This window comes from Gallinula chloropus, assembly GCF_964237585.1.
Source record: "Gallinula chloropus genome assembly, chromosome: 3".
Lineage (NCBI taxonomy): Eukaryota > Metazoa > Chordata > Aves > Gruiformes > Rallidae > Gallinula > Gallinula chloropus.
Genome location: NC_140087.1, coordinates 112,722,704 through 112,741,521, shown reverse-complemented (window position 1 = coordinate 112,741,521; position 18,818 = coordinate 112,722,704). Strand labels below are relative to the sequence as shown.

Here is an 18,818-nt window from a genome sequence, read left to right as displayed (position 1 = left end):
CTCTGGTGTTCAGAAATAAGTCTGTCTCCCTCCCAGGAAGGAGCCACACTATAAATATCCCCATGCAAGTTTCCTGAGTCCTGACGTTTCTCGCAGGAGAGTGTGGCTCCTTGTCCAGCAGTGACAAGCCTGGCTGGGCTTTGCAGCGCCTTCAATACGGCCTGTGTGCTGCTACAGCTCCACCACGGCGGAGACGAAACGGAGCCATGGTGGTGCAGACACCAGTGAGACAAAGGTAGATAATCTCTGCTGACTTGGATGTGTGAGCTCATTCAGGAGGAGGGCTTGATTATGAAAACTGTATTAACTCGTAAGTGTTTTCAACTGCGTTTTACATCGGGCCCAAGGCTCTCAGAAAAGAAGATGAGTTTTCATAGGTACTGATTGAACTGGTGGGAACAGTAAGAATTGTGCAAGAGGAGAGGGGGCCTGAAGGGATGAAGTGTTTTGCCCAAAAGTGTCAGCAGCAGGCCCAGGAGCAGAGCAGAGGGCTCCTGACAACACACAGCAACACAGAATCAGAAGGTTGGAAAAGACCTTTGAAGATCATCAAGTCCAGCTGTTCCTGTCCTATGCTAAACCATATCCCTAAGTACCTCATCTGCCCTTTTTTTAAACACATCCAGGGATGGTGACTCAACCACCTCCCTGGGCAGCCTGTTCCATTTTTCATTGAAAAACTTTTTCCTAACATCTAATCTGAACCTGCCCTGGCACAGCTTTGTGCCATTTCCCCTTGTCCCATCTCCTCTCACACTTGTAAGCCATGATTTCCTGCCTGAAAGGAGCTTATTAAAAAAAAAATTCTATTTTTATATATATATAATTTTGTATATATATATATAAGCAATGGAAAGCTGCAGGGATTTAGCTGCCCTATGATGCTTGCCATGCAGGAGTCATTGTTGCTTTGACACAACTTCAGGGCAGCAGCTTGCAGTAGAGCATCTTGTCAGATGTTGGCACAGCTGAATTTTGCCTTTAGGAACAGTCAAGGTTTGGTCTGGGAAAGATGAGGAACAGGGAGAGAACTGCAGGGAGACCTACAGGGAGCAGGGGAGGGAGGGTGAGCCTGGGGTGTTCCTGGTGCTGGTTCTGACTATGCTTTGCTCCCCAGCTTAACCCTCTCATCTTTCTTAGGCTACAGCCCTGGGAGGGGAAGCAGCTCTTGTCGTCCCCCCCCAGCAGCCACTGCCCCAGGTGCCTGTGCCTGAAGGCAGCCCTTGCTGGCAACCTCTGAGCCCCATCAAGAGCCAGGAGCTGAGCAGCAGCTGCCACTGTACCCTGATAAACCCTCAGGACAAAACAAAAAACCCCAAGGGGTGCAGAAGAGACTCAGAGGGGAGGAGGAAATGCTTTCTGCATCGTGCACAATTAACTCACTGCTCTGAGTGTTTTGGAGTCACACAAAAATTGGCACTCCAAAAGAAATACAAAGCCTGACAGGCAGAAGCAGTGACGTAGGCATGTCTTGTAGCTACTCCCACACGGGAGGGAAATGAGCTAACTGGTGTAGAGCACCTCTGCACTCTGAGCTGCACTGATTGTGCTATTTCAGGGGATTTCTAAATCACCTCCTTGTCCCAAACACTCTTCATGTGAGACTAGTCCTAGAAGTGTGTGTGACAGGCTGGCAGAGGAGGATGCAGAGCAGATGTTCAGGGTGGCTGAGGGTACTGGGGATAACCAAGCCAGCAATAAGAAACCTTTGTAAGGAACATTAGCCCTCCTGCCCCAAGGTGCAAAAAGATTGACAGGACACCTCATGTCCATCGTATTTCTTCTGAGAAAAAGGTTTTCACAGAAAATCCCTTCTGAAGTGTGAAATTCTCCCACCAGCAGCCCAGCATGACCTGTCGTGGGAGAGCCCACGACTCTGTGACAGCCCCAGAGCCCCCAAAACCAGCTGCTGGGTTAAACAGACTATCTAGAAACATCAAATTTGGGTGATCCCAAGAAATAAAGGCTCTGTGACTAAAAAAGATGCTGTCAGACTGTTAAATATTTAGCTGCCTGCTGGGGTTACTATGGAGAAGCTCAGCTCTGTATATATTGCGTATGGTAAGGAACACCAAGGGCACAATTTCAAGAGCCTGAAATGAAGAAGAGCAGTTAGGACAACACCACATGTAAGTATAAGACAGACAGAAGCAAGTCCAACACCGTTCAAGCCGCTCGTTCGATGCCCTGGTAGTATCTCCTTTGCCTCACATTTTCTGGGTCCTGCAAACAACAGGCACTTGGTCATCAAAAGGAGAAGAAATACTGAGAGTGGAAAAAAATCCTTGTGCGTCAGCTATAAATGAACATGAGGAGGAGAGTCAGGTGTCCCTGGGATCTCCTCGGCCTCCTTTACTTCTTATCTACAAGGAGAAAACAGGGAGAGCTGAGAGCTTCCTCAGCCATCCAAAAATGACACGGGTGAAGGGCAAACACGGTGCTGTTCCTCTCTGTGGCCAGATAAGAGCTTTGCAGACATGCAGATAAAAGTGACATTTCTTATCCAGTTATCAGGCAGTTTGGCAGGTGTGCCATGTGTTTGATGAGAAGGAGAGGACTCCCCACACCTTCTCTGCACCAGCTGCTCACTGTGGGCCCGGCAGTGCCTGGCTGATAATCCTCTCCAGCCCGAGGGGAATGCTGCTGGATTTGGAGGGGCCAAGTGTTTTCCTCTGCTAAAGAACAATTAAATATTTAAAAATATTTTTTAAAAGCCCTCATACAAACTGTTTCCAGACCTGATTAAGCCCTACACACACTTAATCCAGGAACTCATGCAGGAAGCATCCCTTTGTTACACAGAATCACAGAATCCAAAGGTTGGGAAAGACCTTTGAAAATCATCAAGTCGAACCATTCCCATCCTATGCTAAACCATATCCCTAAGTACCTCAGCTACCCTTTTTTGAGCACATCCAGAGAAGGTGATTCAACCACATCCCTGGGCAGCCTGTTCCAGGCCCTGACAACTCTCAGTAATTTTTTTTTTCTAATATCTAATCTAAACCTGCCCTGTGGCAGCTTTGTGCCATTTCCCCTTGTCCTATCTCCTGTCACCTGGCTGAAGAGACCATTGCCCACCGCTCTACAACCTCCCTTCAGGTAGTTGTAGGTGGTGATAAGGTCTCCCCTCAGCCTCCTCTTCTCCAGGCTAAACATCCCCAGCTCCCTCAGATGCTCCTCATAGGATTTGCCCTCCAGCCCCTTTGCAGACTGGTTGCCCTTCTCTGCACTCGCTCGAGGACCTCAATGTCCTTTTTATGGTGGGGAGCCCAGAACTGCACACAGTACTCGAGGTGTGGCCTCACCAATGCCGAGTACAGGGGCACAATCACCTCCCTAGACCTACTGGCCACACTGTTTTTGATACAAGCCAGGATGCCTTTGGCATTCTTGGCCGCCTGGGCACACTTCTGGCTCATACTCAGCCTGCAGTCAACCAACACCCCCAGGTCCTTCTCTTCCTGACAGCTCTCCAGCCAGTCTCCCCCAAGCCTGTAGCGCTGCATGGGGTTGTTATGTCCCATGTGCAGCACTCTACACTTGCCCTTGTTAAACCTCATCCCCTTGGTCTCAGCCCATCGGTCCAGGCTGTTCAGATACACCAGTGACCACAGCCTGAGCGGGGAGAGGCCCCGCTCGGCGGGCTTGGTGCTGCGGCTTTGTGAGAGTGATTTGGTGTCTCACAGAACGACGCTGAGTTACTGGAGGTGTGGGAGGAATAAACGTTCTGCAGACGCAGTCTAGCGCCGTCAGCCCTAATCACTAATAGGCGGCTGTGGGCTTTCAACGCCGTTCTCCTGTCCTCGTTTAAAGCAGAAAAACAAAGCTGCTCTTTATGACTGACAGCTGTGGAAAACAAAATCCGCTGGTTTGGCCACAAAAACAGGCTGAGCGTGAGAATCGGCCATGACTCAGCTCCCTCTCACCTTGATTTGGCTTCACTGCAGGGAAGAGGAGTTGGTTGAGGGGCCAGTGGGGTGGGGAGGGGTTCAAGAACATGGTGCATCCTCCAAGGGGGTGTCCATGCTTCAGTGATTGACAGGTTGAGAGATCTCAGAGGAGCCCTGGAGATGCACTCACCAATGCTGCATCCTCACCTGCATGCGTCCCTGGATCTGGGGAGGACAACAGCATGCAGCTCCCTGCTGCACCTACCTCAGTCATCCCCCAAAACCGTGTCTGAGCCTGGGTGCCTTCCCCAGTAACGGGGGACTCTGCTATATTTGTGTCTGTACTGTTCCCTGTGACAAAAGTTTCATCAGATGCAGGTAAGACGGTTCCATGTGAAGCCAAAAGAAAGGCTGGAGGAAGTGCTCAACATTAATACTCCTTGCTTGCTCGGACGTACACCGGGAAGTGTTGCACACGTGCTGCTGCATCACGGGGATGATTAATCTCCCCTGGAGATGCTCAAGAGGAAAACAGGGACAGAAACATCTCCCTAGAAGAAGTCCAAGTGAAAATTTTCCATCTGTAAAGATGGGAGCATCCATCAGGCTATGGTTCTTCTGTGAACATTTAGGAAAGGATCAAAATGCGGGTGCTTGCCAAGACACTGAACATTTACCACCTTCTAAAAATGTCAGACTCCTCTACAAAGAGCAGGCTGAGGGACACAGCCAGGGTCAGACGGGAATGACTGGGACATGCAGAAGCAAGATGTGAATCCCAGCGACAAACACATCCTTCCCGTGTCTTAAATGCTTTTCATTTAAGAACTGATTTGATCCAGCGGCTCCTCTCAGACTGCACAGACAGGGAATGTATGTATCCAGTAGTTTAGAGATACAGTTTTCCAATACCAGGGAAGAGGTTCATTTGTTCATATTGACATATTAGTAAATGGGCATCTGTTAGCAACAACCAGGCTGGAGGCCAGATTTCAAGCGTAAGGAAGTGATGCTCAGAGAAGCTTTCTGATGCCGTAAGTAGAGGTCAGGGGAAGAAAAAAATAAAATCTAACTGACTTCCAGAGGGATTTAGATGATATGGGAAAAGCAGAGAAGACCAGCGTGCCCTGGGGTGGAGCATGCAGATAGCCCAGTCTGGATCCAGGCAGGGTCTGCAGTCAGGGCTGGGGTGCTCGGGCCCAGTGCTGGCTCTCAATGAGCGAAGAGGCAGCGCCTGGGATGCCAGGGTCAGATATGGCTGGATAGGAAGGGGCTACCAGGCTTGTGTGTGCCCACAGTAGGCACCACCTGGTGTGGATGGGCTGGTCCTGTGTCTGCTGAGCCGCTGATACCCCGTGTAGTCCCATCCTGCTGAGGGAGCAGGAGCCACAGCTTGGGCACATGGATCCCTGTCCAGAGACGCGTGACAGCTGGGATGCTGCACGTGGGACATGCAAGGGAGACAGCATCATGTGGCAAAAAGCAACCGAGCGAGATTTCACTGCTTGGTTGGCTGCTGTCTGGAAGACAAAGGCGTCGTGCAGCCTGTCTGTCTGCTGCCAGTCAAAGCTGTAATTACACACTGGTGGTGGGGAGTCACCAGAAATCAGCAGGCTGCGAGGGGACTGAGCGGCTCTGTGGGTCCCTGGCTGCTGGCAGGGCACTGCAGTGAGTTCATGATCAGTGGCAGGGCACTGCAGTGAGTCCATGATCGGTAGCAGGGCACTGCAGTGCTTCCCTGGCTGATGGCAGGGCACTGTCAGCTGCTTGGGCTGTGGAAGAGGCTCCAGTCACAAACATGGACCTTCCTGCTTCACTTTTGCAAATGCAGCCTGTTGTGACACACAAGCAGACGAGATCCCTGGTAGAACTGTATGGAAATGGACACAAGAGCACACACTGTGCAGTGATCGAACCTCTGCTTGTTAGCAACATGACCAACAAAGAAATCCAAAACCAAAACCAAAAGCCCTAGCTGTCCCCAGGGCTTTGCCATTTAGTGCTCTGCTCCTCAGAGACACAACCTACCTTCTCAGCGAAAGAGCTTCGGGTGATGGGGGCAGGAAGGGGTTAACAAACCCCTCAGCAAATGAAGCATCACTAGAACAACAGCACTGCTACTTTCTAGGATCTACAGCTCTTATCCAAGGTACTCAACTTGCTGGAAATCCGTGCCAGAGATACCACAAGACAGCCCAGAGAGCATGGCTGAGCGCTGGCACGATGCCTTTTGCACTGAGAGATTTTTGCTGAAAACATATCATGGTGTCTTGAGAACTGTTGGGTTTTTTTTTTTACTTCAGCGCTATTCATTATTTTTATAGCATCATTTTCAAGCACAACAGGAGTTGTCTAATCTGAGTTGTTTAAAATATAAAAAAGGCTGAAGAGCTTTATGAGACACGTCAGGAAATTCTGCAGAGCCATTATGAAAGTCATAAAGTCTGGAAAATGTGAATCCTGCAGAAACAGGGTAAATGGGCAAAACAATCCTGTTAGCATAGCTACTTGCATATGAGTGTGAGGACCTACCTTTTGCCCAGAAAAATGCCATCAATCTGTGTAATCTACAGTGTTGCTGAAACACCTTGATCACCCCATCTGCAACAGCTCCCTCACCTAGAAGTGCACATTACAGTCTCAAATTCACCTGAGCTTTAGCCTTGTGGACAAGGACTTAAAACATGATTAGGTGGTATCTGCCCAATAACAACAACAGTATTGTACATCAGCTGTATGAACAATTTTCAGGGTCCAGAGGAGGCCATGAAGATGAGCACCTCTCCTGTGAAGACAGGCTGAGAGAGTTAGGCTTGTTCAGCCTGGAGAAGGCTCTGGGGACACCTTATTGCAGCCTTCCAGTACCTGAAGGTGCTACAGGAAAGGTGAAGAGGGACTGGCTACAAGGGTATGGAGTGACAGGACAAGGGTTTTAATATGAAAAAGGGTAGATTTAGATCAGACATAAGGAAGAAATTCTTCCCTGTGAGGGCGTTGAGGCCCTGGCACAGGTTGCCAGGAGAAGCTGTGGCTGCCCCTGGATCCCTGGCAGTGTTCAAGGCCAGGCTGGATGGGACTTTGGGCACCCTGGTCTAGTGGAGAGTGTCCCTGTCCATGGCAAGGGGTGGGAACTAGATGGGCTTTGAGGTCCCTTCCAACCCAAACCAGTCTGTGATTCTATGATTATAATTTCATACAGACTCAATACAGAAAAGCAATCTGTTCACAGCCTTTGATTGAATTTGCTTCAGTTTGTTGGTAGTAGGTCTGAGAAGCTGGGGACTGAAGCCACCACTTCCCTTCACAGAGCATGCAGTAACCCTCAGTGCCACCCAGCAGCGATGCCCAAGGGGCGAGTTGTAGCTCCCACCAACCCAGGGTGGAGAAGCCCCCGAGTCCCACAGCCTGGCCCCACTGCTGCTGCCTCCATCATTCATTTCATCTGCCAATCTGGCAAATTTTGGCATGTGAGCACTTTCTGGGTTGCTTATTGTTGTTAATTTTTAAAGCACAGACTCTGGATTGCCTTGCAGAATCAACATGTGGGAACACATCTTTTCTTTGGGTTCGCTAAAAACATTCATGTACAAAATTAACCTGGCCTGACAGTGGAAAAGCTGCGAGTTCTGAGATGGATGTGTGATTACTTTATGAAATAGCCATCTGGGAATGCCTAATAAACAATTGCTTTTAATTGTAAACATCTGTATCTTTAACAATAAAAGCAATCAATGGGGCCCTCCATCAGCCCCAGGCTGAGTGAGGACCGGCTGCAGCCTGAAACCTATCTTGTCTCATCCTGCTTCTTTGCATGCCGGTAATTCTAGCCCTCTGTGGCTTGTCCTGGCTGATATTCCCCTGAAACTTGATCCTTTTTCAACAGATCAAAGGAGCAAAATGAGAAGCAAGAAACTTTTGCAGTGAAATTTCAGCCGCTGCAGCTTGTGCCGCGTCTCCAGTTTAATCATCGCTGCCGGCTGCTGCCCGCAGAGGAGTGTGCGGGTGTTGCCACCCTTCTGGCCTGTCTCACAGGTTGCTACAGGGACACTCCAGCTTGGAGGGGACTAGCGTGCAGAATGGCACTGCTGTTCCCCATCGCACAGGGACTTTTACCAGTGCAACAAAGGTTGTGCAGTTCTGCTGATAATGCAACGATTACGCTGACAAACTGGCCTCCCGAGATAAACTGGTGATGTCCCCAAGTTTAACAAAGAGATCCCCAGTTCAGTATCACCAGCAGTGTAAGTCAATACATTATTTAACCCTTGTCTCCTATAGAATAGAGGAACTCCACCTCCCAGCCCTATCCCTGTGTGCTGGTGTGCTCCCGAGGCAGGAAGGAAAGACCCTGTGCCAGCACCCAATGCAACCACCATCAGCTGCCCGGAGGTAAGAGCACAGCAGCTACCCTGACCCCCACAGCACTCACACAGCTTTCAGTGGGGTGTAGGTAGAGGACAATTAGGGGACAGGCTAGGAAAGAAACCTTCGCTGAGCATTTCTGCAGGGGTCCGCAGAGCAAGGGGGGAATCCTAAACCTGCCAGATGGTACCTACACTGAGCTCAAGGGTTAGGCCTCAAGTCCTTTAAATGACTGCAGACACTGGTTTCTCATGATCACATGGAAGAAATACATCTGGCTTACTCTTTTACCTTCCAGAAGTTTGTTTCCAATACATGCCTAGCTAAGGGGAGTAAAAAGTGGCTGGAACTGATGTTTCCGAGTACTCAGTGCCACTGCTTATATCCATGGCAGCTTAAGCATGCAAGCATAGCATCCTGTCATCCTTAGCTGCTTCCCTGGCACCATGAAGAATTAGGAACATTCTTAGACAAAGACTCTGCAGAGCAGGAACAGCTTTTCATCAATCCCAGTGGTACAGCTGGAAAAGACAGAGAAAACTTAAGGCACCAGAGCCCTTCTTCCAGTCTGAAATCTTCCCAGCTGAGAACAGTTGCTCTGAATTTCACATGACAGTGTAAAGTCAGAGAGCCCACCCAAGAGGAGAGGCCACCAGGGTGTGGGAGGAGGTGGGCTGTTAGCAAGGAGCCCAGGCATTAAGCACACCTTTGCTAAATTCCCAGTGCAAGGCAATTATTACCATTTGCTTCCTTTTTTTACCCTTTTACAAATATATGTGTGTCTTTGTCATGCCAGCCTCTCATCCTAGTTGATCCTTAGCAGTGTCTGGAGCAGTGGCCACGGATGGGAAGCGTCCCATTACATTCAGGGGGGACTGAGCTCCTTTCTGTCCCTGGCTGAAGGGTGCCTTGTTTGGAAACACTCTGGCACAGATTGATACACATCCTCCTGCCTGATGCCTCCCTGTGGGAAGACAGCTCAGCACAAAACCTGTTTTGACATAGACTCTCTCCCGTTCAGTCTCCTCTGTGCTCTAGAAGCTGGCAGCTTTAGTGTCCCTCCCACCTGACTGTTAAAGAAAATGACAGTAAATTCTGAGTACTTTTAGAGTAGCCTGAAATGTGGAGTTTCTTTCAGACCCTCATGAGGGCATGGTTGGCTTAAGCCCAAAATTAAAGCCTCAAAATTTAAAAATAAATTTAAAAAATAAAAAAATTCTATCTTCCTCTTTCTGCCACCGAGGTGAAGTTACACTCACACACCAGGCAGTGATACTCCTCCGTATCAGCGTGGCTGGTGAGGATGAAAATGCAAAGCTCCTGTTCAAGGCCGGGCTGGATGGGGCCCTGGGCAGCCTTGTGTAGATCCAGGCCTGGAGGCTGGTGGCCCTGCCTGTGGCAGGGGGGTTGGAGCTCTCTGACCCCTGGGGTCCCTTCCAACCCAGACCATTCTGTGATTCTGTGATTCTGTTTACTCCTACAAGCACCTTCAGTGCAGAGTGCCGGGGTTTAGGCTCGTTTTATTTTTACCCAGGTGGTTTATCTATGTACAGCTCTGCTTACACGCCCCAGTGTAAACCCCCCCCACTCATGGAAGGAGAAAGCTGGCTGTCACCTGGGAGGGTCAGGCTGCTGCCTTCAAACCCCAGAGCCCACAAAGCAGGACCTGATTCTGCACTCCTGGCTTTTCCTGCTGAGCTCGAAGGGAACAGCCCCACAGAGGAAGGACTATAGGGTCCTACCTCATTGTATGAAGACCCACCACCGCACAGAAGCAGGAGAAAAGGCTCATCCAGCGCTGTCCCTGACACAGAGCTTTCCTCCCTGGTTCCCAGAGCCCTCGGCAGCTCCCTGAGCTGCCACCACCCTCCCTTTCTTGGGAGCTGGGAGGGAAAGGGACATTATCATGCAAATGAGCTCACCAGGAAATCCACTTTGTTTCCAAATTCCTATCTCCAGCCTTGCCGCATCAAGCTTTGAATGCAGAAGAGGATGAATGGCCTAAAAGCAACGGAATTAAGCACTTACCGAAAAATCCCACCCACTAGTCCCCTTTATTTGGAAGCAGGATTTAGCACACACAAAACCACTCAGACGAGCAGGCTCGGGGGAGAATGTACACATCCATACAGTCTGTGCTTTAGGCACCAATCTAATATTCCTCCTGCTAGGCAGCTGCAGCTCAGTGAGGGTGTTGCATCAGTGCCTGGGCTGTTAACCCCCACTCCTACATCCCACCTTTTAGCACCAGTTCAGCGTTTCAATCATGGAATCAGAATCACAGAATGTTAGGAGTTGGAAGGGACCTCAAAAGATCACCTAGTCCAACCCCCCTGCCAGAGCAGGATCGCCTCGACTAAATCCCACAGGAACACATCCAGGCAGGTTTAAATGTCTCCAGAGAAGGAGACTTCACAACTTCTCTGGGCAGCCCGTCCCAGTGCTCTGTCACACTCACAGTGAAAAAGTTTCCCTTTATGTTCACATGGAGCTTTCTCTGCTCCAGTTTGCACCCTGCTCTGATCCAGCTAAGTCACCATCCTGGCAGAGAACTGCTGCTTCCCTGCATCAGCAGCTGGATGTGCCCAGCTACACTTGGGACTATACCCTGCCCTTCCTGCTGACTGCCCAGGGCGTGGGAATGGCACAGAGCCCTGACACCTCCCCGTTAGTCTGGGGGTGTGGTGATGCTCCTGGTGGGAACAGAGCTGGCCTGGTCGGAGGTGAGCAGGCAGTGGTGTTGGCAAAGCTCTTATCACACAGTTTCACCTGCAAGTCCTTCCAGAGGGTGAGGCAGTGGAGAGGTCCTCTGGAGCTGCCTGTTTCTGTCTGCAGGCAGTGAAGGACCTTGGACAATTAGTGTAGATGAGATCTGTGCTGGGCTTGGCTGGGATAGAGTTAATTGTTTTCATAGCAGCTAGTAGGGGGCTCTGTTTTGGACATGTGCTGGTAACACAGGGATCTTCTTTTACAGTACTTACACAGAGCCAAGGGCGGCCTTCTGCTCCTCACCCCACCCCACCAGCAAGAAGGCTGGGGGTGCACAAGGAGTTGGGAGGGGACACAGCTGGGACAGCTGGCCCCAACTGACCAAAGGGATATTCCATAGCATATGATGTCATGCTCAGCCTATCTGGGGGAAGAAGGAAGGGGAGGAAGTTCAGAATGATGATGTTTGCCTTCCCAAGTAAACATTGTTGTGATGGAGCCCTGCTTTCCTGGAGATGGCTGAACACCTGCCTGCCATGGGAAGTGGGAGATGAATTCCTTGTCTTGCTTTGCTTGTGTGCTTTACCTATTAAACTGTCTTTATCTCAACCCACAAGTTTTCTCCCTTTTACTCTTCCAATTCTCCCCCATCCCACTGTGGGGGAAATGACTGAGTAGCTGTGTGGGGCTGAGCTGCTGGCTGGAGTTAAACTCTGACTTCAAGACTGTGGAAGTACACTGAAATCCTTCCCTGCCTCAAACTCCACATCTGAAGATGTCCACAAGGAGTCCCTAAAGGTTTCAAAGAGACTCCTCCAGCAACAGATCTAAACCTTTCTCAAAAAGCTCCGTTGAAGTAGATGTTTATCACCTTCCTCCCTGCCCACCATGGCTCCTGGCTGCCTAACTGTGAAGAAGGCTTGAATCACTGACCTGGAGCATCCATATCCTCATGCACACCCTGGGTCAGCCACACCTACAAGCTGTTCCTCAGAGCTGCAGGGGCAAATGGCTTGTCTTAGATACATCCTTTAAGGTTAGCTCAATGGACTATTGATGCTATTTCTATTTAAAAATGCATACAGTTACAGAACTGGGAAAACCAAAGGACTGGGTTCACTACTGCTGCAGTCCACTGGAACCCGAAGGGTCAAACCCGGCATTTGTTACTTTCTGCAGCCAAGGAATGAGATCTGTGAGTGAATTACAGTCAGTGTCTCCAGTTCTAGTGAAATGTTTGTGGCCTTCCTCAAAGCATGTGGGGCTTTTTTTCTCTTACTGCAGGAAGTTTGTGTCCATTCTTTACTGGATTGCTATAACAGTCCAACACACCTTAAGGCAAATGGAACTTCAATGGAGCTAAGAGTAGTTATTGCTGTGAAAACAGAGAGCTGTGTAATTGCTTCAAATTGTGCTCATGCTTGCACTCATGCAACCCCACTGCAGCACGTGGAGTTGTGTGAGGGTTTAAAAAAACACTGGGAACAACTTGCAGTGTCATTCCAATGCTTAGCAAGTTATGTTAAAAAACATTTTGCCAGAACTACCAGGGATGTTTACTGACTTCTTTGTCCCACCAAAGGTGATTTACCCATTTTTGGCATGCCCTACTGAGAATGCTTTCTAAGCAGAGAATCTCCCTTTGATCAGGCAAGGACTAATGGCAGCTACTGTTGCTCTGTCTTCATAAGGGAAAAGGTGACACTGACCTTCCATGGGTGGCTTCGTTTTCAGGCTGCCCAGGTGGGACACCCTTAACACCATCACAGGGTCCGACCCAGTCTCAGGGTGGGAGCATGTAAGTGGCCTTCTCACTTGTCAGAGAATGATGGAGATGAATGGGCCTTTCAGTGAGGCTTTTCTACACTCCCAGGATTTGCTGCTATGGATGCACTGATATCACGGGGCAGAGTCCCTTGGTGGAGGTCTGGATCCCACCAGAACAGACAACTTGTGCAGAGGTGGAATTGGCCCAAACAGAGTGAGGGAAGAAGCTTCAACCTTTCCTCAGCTGAGGACTATTCTGTGGGTTGTGGATACAGCTGGGAAAGTCTCTGCATGCCCAGCAGTGTGGACAGGGACTGAGAGATGAGTTGGTTGCTCACCTTCCTTTGATGTTCTGACTAACTTGCTCCCTGTCATGTTTCCTCCTGTCAAAAGGTTACAGAAGATAAACTGGGTCAAGATGCACACAAGTTAGGGGACCAGAAGAAGGCAAGCAAGAGGAGGTCCACAGAAAACCAATCCTCTGTCTGAACACACAGTGTGGGTTGTTGGGTGGCCTGTCCGGAGCTCAGGCACCTCCCTGGCCCCAGCAGTGAGAAGACTGTCCACGTTAAACTTGGGCAGACGCCGCTATGGGGTTGAGTTGGTTGGTGTGAGGTCCTAACAGCACAGCCAGTGCAGCCCTGGGGCGTGGGCCTGTCCTCCTCAGAGTGGCTGAGTCAAGGAGGGTGGGACAAGCCACACCTCGTGTCCCCCTCCACCAAAGTGGTGACGCCAAGGAGCAAGCACAGTGATGCGGCACAAAGCCAAACGAGCTGTGGCTCTGATCCCACCATCTGACCCCGGCACGGTGATCTCACTCTGTCGGCTTACTCACAGCTTCACAAGTAGCAGAGAGAGGTCACGCTCAGTTAAAACTGAAATGTGTTTTCTTGCAGCTTTTCCCCCTTGGGCCAGATGCTGGAGCCCTGAGTTGGGCAAAGGTCCAACTGGAAATAATGAATGTAATTACCTTGTAAGCACCTTAGTGGAAAATATTGGTATAGTTAATTATACAGGGATGCAATGGTAACTCGTTTCCCAGTGTTTAAAATACAAATATTAATGTTTTCTCCTTTGGGGCTCTAAGAAGATCGGATATTGCAGCACTCTAACAGAATTTATAAGTTTTGCAGTTACCGCAATCAGTTTAAAGGAAAAAGTTTCCAATGATCTTAAAATGATCACTGGCTGATACTGCGCAGAACAGTGCGATGCTGCACAGAGCCTGGCTTCAGCGTGCTCTGCAAGGAGGAGGTCTTTGGCCACAGCCCTTTGAACATCCCAAACCGAGATTATTTTCAAAAGATATTTTAGGGTCAAAAAGTGATTTTGGGTTCTCAATTTAAAGGTAAGAAACTCACCCTTTGAATACCAAGAGGATTTAAAACCTTGGAGGCAGATACCCAAAACCTGGGCCTTAGGTACCTGGTAAGAAATCCTGGCTAAACTGCCCAGGTGCAAATGCCACTATTTCTCATCACAGGAAACAGCATGATAAACTCACAGCACAGGCTGAGCGTGTACTCTGGCATCTGAAGTCTTCAGAGTGCAAACCCAGGTGTCTCCACGCCATCCCTGACTGACCTTCCAGGTGTCGAACAAGCAGCCCACTGTTTCTATGTTAGCCCATCAGAAAAGCTCTGTTGCTTTCAGGGAGCTGGCAAGGGCGCTCTGCAAAGGAACAGGCAGAGGCCACTAAAGGTGTTTTGCTGCCTTTGGGATTCGTTGATGTCTCTGAACCATCCAGCACACCCTAGCAGGTGTTCACAGGGTAGAAAAACAAACGGCTTGACTCCATTCTCACACCTCTGCAAAAGGAGTCAAGAGGGCACACAAAAGTATAAAACTGTCCTGAAGTTTCCCTCTTGGGTACCTAAGGGTGGATTTCAGGGGAAAAAAATAACCCAAACCCAACATGTGGGGAAGAAAAGAACAGAGAGATCAGCATTTTGGGCGCAGAACTCATTGTTCAGAAAGCCCTGCATTTTGCACCAGGCCACCTCTTCTGCCCAGAGACACTGCTGCAGCCAGCGTGGCAGAGTGGCACGCTCCTGCCCAGGGACCAGAGCTATGGCAGGGAGCACACCTCAAAGCAAGGGAAGAGGCAGGCGTGATGCCCTGCTGAGATCCCCGGACTTTTTACACTGCTGTAGGAATTAACCCGGGCAGCAATCAGGAACAGGCAGAGGCAGATTAAGAGCTGGCTCAGGAGCAAGCCGGGCCTGCTGCAGTGAACAGGAGCACTTGGGATGTCACTAACAAAACCTGATTTAGCTAAACATTGTGTTTGAAGAGTAAGCCCTGCTGCCTCCACAGCTTTTCAATTCTCAGCCGGTTTGGGTGCTACAGGAGCCCAAACCTCACCCCGGCCCATGACAGGCAGCAAGGGCCCTGACAGCTGGGACTCAAACTCACCACACACAAGGCATGGAGGCTGCTTATGTTCAGCAGCAACAAAGATGGGTTAGTCACCACCTTGAGCTTCGCGTACACTTCCACATGCCATCTGTAGAGAGAAGTTAAGGAAGCAGCTCCCCCAAAGGAAAATATAACCACTGTGCCTCTGAAAGCTGCCAGACAGGTAATTCGGCCCCTGGAGAAGACATAAATAGGACAGCACACAGGCAGCAGGCAAACTTGGGTCGAGTTCAACACCATCCAGGTGGACTGTTGCAAGCTAAGGAGAGGCTCTGTAAATCACAACACTGCTCTCACAAGTGTCAGCATAGAATCTTTTAATACTTTACATAAAAAACTGCATACACAGTTCATAATTTCATGTAAACATCGTATACATCTCAGTTTTTGCCATGTCAGTTTATTAAAAACAAAACCAGAAACAGTCTCAGTACCACTGTTGAGGGAAGAGGGAGAAAAGTAAACAAACATAACTGTATACATTTGTTCTCTGAACCAGAGAAACACAAGATTATTTTCACCCGGGCTGGCTACCCTGTGAAAATAGTTAAATAAACCTAGGTTCTTTAAATTGCCCTTTAGTATTAATGTCTGATGTACTCACTGCATAAAGAACAGCGCTTTCACCCATTTTTTTCCAAGGCAAAAAGATACAGTGGTTTTATTTCATCTTGTGTTGAAATCACAATTTAAAAGAAGACCCAGATGAGGTTACCAAGTAACAATGCTTCCAATGCTACAGTGTCGTATGCAGATGACGAGTGCATTGTGTTTAAAAAAAACCAAACAAAAGCCAACCCACCAAGTTGTGCAAAGTAATTTCTTTTGAAAATAAAACTATTAAATAAACCCAAGTCAACATACTCGCAGAAGACAACATTAAAGGAAGGAGCAGGCACCAAGATCATAATATGGCAATATCCTCCCCTTCCCCCTTGCTCATCCCGCCTCGCGCATCAGGAGGAGGGTGGCCAGCAAGGAGGACAGAGCACTTCAGCTTTACTTCCCAGCCCGGTGGCTTCTGCAGCTGGAGTCAGTTCAAGGCTCATGTTATCAGCAGGCATCAGTCACTCGGGGAGAGTTCCTTTGCACAACACAATTCCCAGCTGGGCACCCCCTCCCCACCTCACTTTAAATAAGCACCCCCTGCACTACCCCGGTTTGCACAAGACAGAAAAGGTAAGATATATACAGGCTTCGCTTGGGATGACCCTCCCCTCCCAGTCTCGGTCTTCAGGGCACTAACTTCCACAGCAAGCCAGGCTCAGGCCGAAACATCTGCAGGAGAAGAGAGGATGCCGCGGGCAGCCCGAGAGATGCAGCCCCCTTCCCCAGCCTGCCTGGGAGGGGAGGCACATGCAGGCAGGAGGCAGAAGTCCCTTCGAGCATCTCAGCTCTGCCACTCTCCTCTTGCAAAAGAGAGGAGGCTGTCTGGGAGCTGGGAGCAGCAGGCAGTGGCGGGCAAAGGGGAAGAGCCGGGTGCAGCGTTTGCTCAGTCCAGTCTCAGCAGCTTTTTGTTGTCAAGAGTCCGCGACTAAGTCACAGGGCCCGGTGGTGGGAGGCGGCTTCTCCCCGCTTTATTCCCAAGACTCAGGGCATGCAATCCCCCCCTCCCTCGGTCCCCATGGCTGAGCCAGCACAACCCTTCTCAGCCAAGGCTGAGGGAGCACCCTCCCTCCCTTAGCCCCCACCCCGATTCATCGCCAGCCCCCAGCGCAGGGGACAGGCAGATGCCGTGTGCGTGCATAACCCAGCTCCTCTCCGCCTGCCAACAGGTGACCCAGGCGCCGTACCCAGCGCCGTGCTCCAGCCACACCCTATAGGACTTTGCAGCAGTTGATGCAGCCGTTCTGGGTGCCGTAGCGCTTCTGCAAGGCTGCCCGGGTGGCAGTCTCGAAGACTTCCCGGACACCCTCCTTGGTCTTGGCCGAGCACTCCAGGTAGTCGTAGGCCTGGATGCGAATGGCCATGGCGCGGCCATCCTCAGTGCGCACGGGCTCCTGCTTCATGCGGGCCAGCTCATTGCGCACATGCTCATCGTTGCGCAGGTCCTTCTTGTTGGCCACCAGGATGATGGGGACGTTGGGGCAAAAGTGTTTGACTTCAGGCACCCACTTCTCTGGGATGTTCTCCAGCGAGTCCGGGCTGTCCACGGAGAAGCACATGAGGATCACATCGGTGTCTGGGTAGGAAAGAGGGCGCAGGCGGTCATAGTCCTCCTGGCCAGCCGTGTCCCACAGTGCCAGCTCCACCTGCTTGCCGTCCACCTCGATGTCAGCCACGTAGTTCTCGAAGACAGTGGGCACGTAGACCTCGGGGAACTCATCCTTGCTGAAGACGATGAGAAGGCAGGTCTTGCCACAGGCACCGTCCCCCACCACCACCAGCTTCTTGCGGATGGCAGCCATGGCCAGGCTCGCCAAGCTGGCCTTGCCGTGCAGCAGGACGATGGCAGCGCCCTCCTCGCCGCGGCCGCCGCCTCCCCCTTCCTCTCGCGTCTCACAGGGCACCGTGGCGAGCCGGAACCCGCGCAGGCAGGCGGGCGCGTCCTTCTTTCTCCTCGCACCGGCACCGCGCCTCGGTTCCCCGCGACAGGGGAGCGCTAGGGCTGCAGCGAGCGCCGCCGGTACCGCTCGGCTAGACCTCTCCTTCCTTCCTTCCTTCCTTCACGGGGGACGCGCTACCACCGCCCGAGCCGGCCCAGGAGCAACCGCCAAGCGACCGCGCTGCCACTGCCGCAAGCTGCGGCCGGCGCCGCTATTTAAAGGCGCTCGCGACTTTCTTAATATAGCCGACCAATGAGAAGGCAAGGAGTGAGGTCATCCTCGGCGGAGAGCGCCGCGATTGGTGGAGGGCTGCGGGCGGGAGGCGGGCGGGGCAAAGGAGGGAGGGGGCGCAGGCCGGCCCGCAGCCGTGACGGGACCGCGCTGTTTGGTGGTGACCGGGCAGGGTCGCGCTGCGGGGCCGGTGGTCGTGGGGTGGCTGGAGCCGGGCTGGGGGGGAGGGGGGGCAGGGCGGCGGCGGGGCTGGTGGTTGTGAGGCGGAGGGGCCGAGCGAGCCGGGCTGGGGGCGGCGGGGCAGGGCCGTGAGGCGGGTTCCGTGGGAGGGGGGGGCCGCTCACAGCGCCCGGACCGCAGCGATGCCGCACGTCCGGAGGAGCCCGCGGAGGGTCCCCCGGCCCCACCGTGCCGCCGCCGCGGAGCGTCTGCGTTCGTGCCGCCCTCCCGAGCGCGGGGCGGCGGCTGTGCAGCAGGGCAGGGCGGGCCGGGGCAGGCCGGTCCCGGCCGTGGCCCCTGTGCGCCGCCGCCCACCCCGCCGCGCGGCATGAGCGGGCTTAGGGGGCCGGAGGAGCAGCCCGGCGAACAGGCGGAACCGCTGCGGCCCCGGCGCAGCCTTTAACGCCCCAGCGAAGTGGGACTGAGCTTGTTGCGGGCGATCACACCGAACAAAAGCCTGCCCTGGGTATGACTGGAAAGGCGCGGGACTGGTCAGGTTTCCTTCCTTAAAGGAAAACACTCACCGCCGGCGAGTCCCGCTCCTGCCAGCTCTTGGCCGACAGGCAGCGGAGGAGTTGGGAGCCGGGAGGGGGGGTCCCTTTCGGCCTCAGTGTACGGAGACGACGGAAATCGGGGGAATGAAAAAATGAACGTGGAAAACAAATGAGCGCAG

At 51.7% G+C, this 18,818-nt stretch overlaps 1 protein-coding gene across 1 annotated transcript; it reads right to left on the bottom strand.

Annotated features, from left to right (window-relative positions):
• Positions 1-16,845: 16,845 nt before the first annotated feature.
• Positions 16,846-17,835, bottom strand: RHOB (ras homolog family member B). The gene has a single exon (XM_084261903.1). The coding sequence runs from the start codon at positions 17,555-17,557 to the stop codon at positions 16,967-16,969; it is 591 nt and encodes a 196-aa protein (XP_084118029.1). The 5' UTR covers positions 17,558-17,835; the 3' UTR covers positions 16,846-16,966.
• Positions 17,836-18,818: the final 983 nt, after the last annotated feature.

Coding starts and splice junctions, on each gene's coding strand:
- RHOB (XM_084261903.1), bottom strand. CDS start 17,557: ATGGCTGCCATCCGCAAGAAGCTGGTGGTGGTGGGGGACGGTGCCTGT.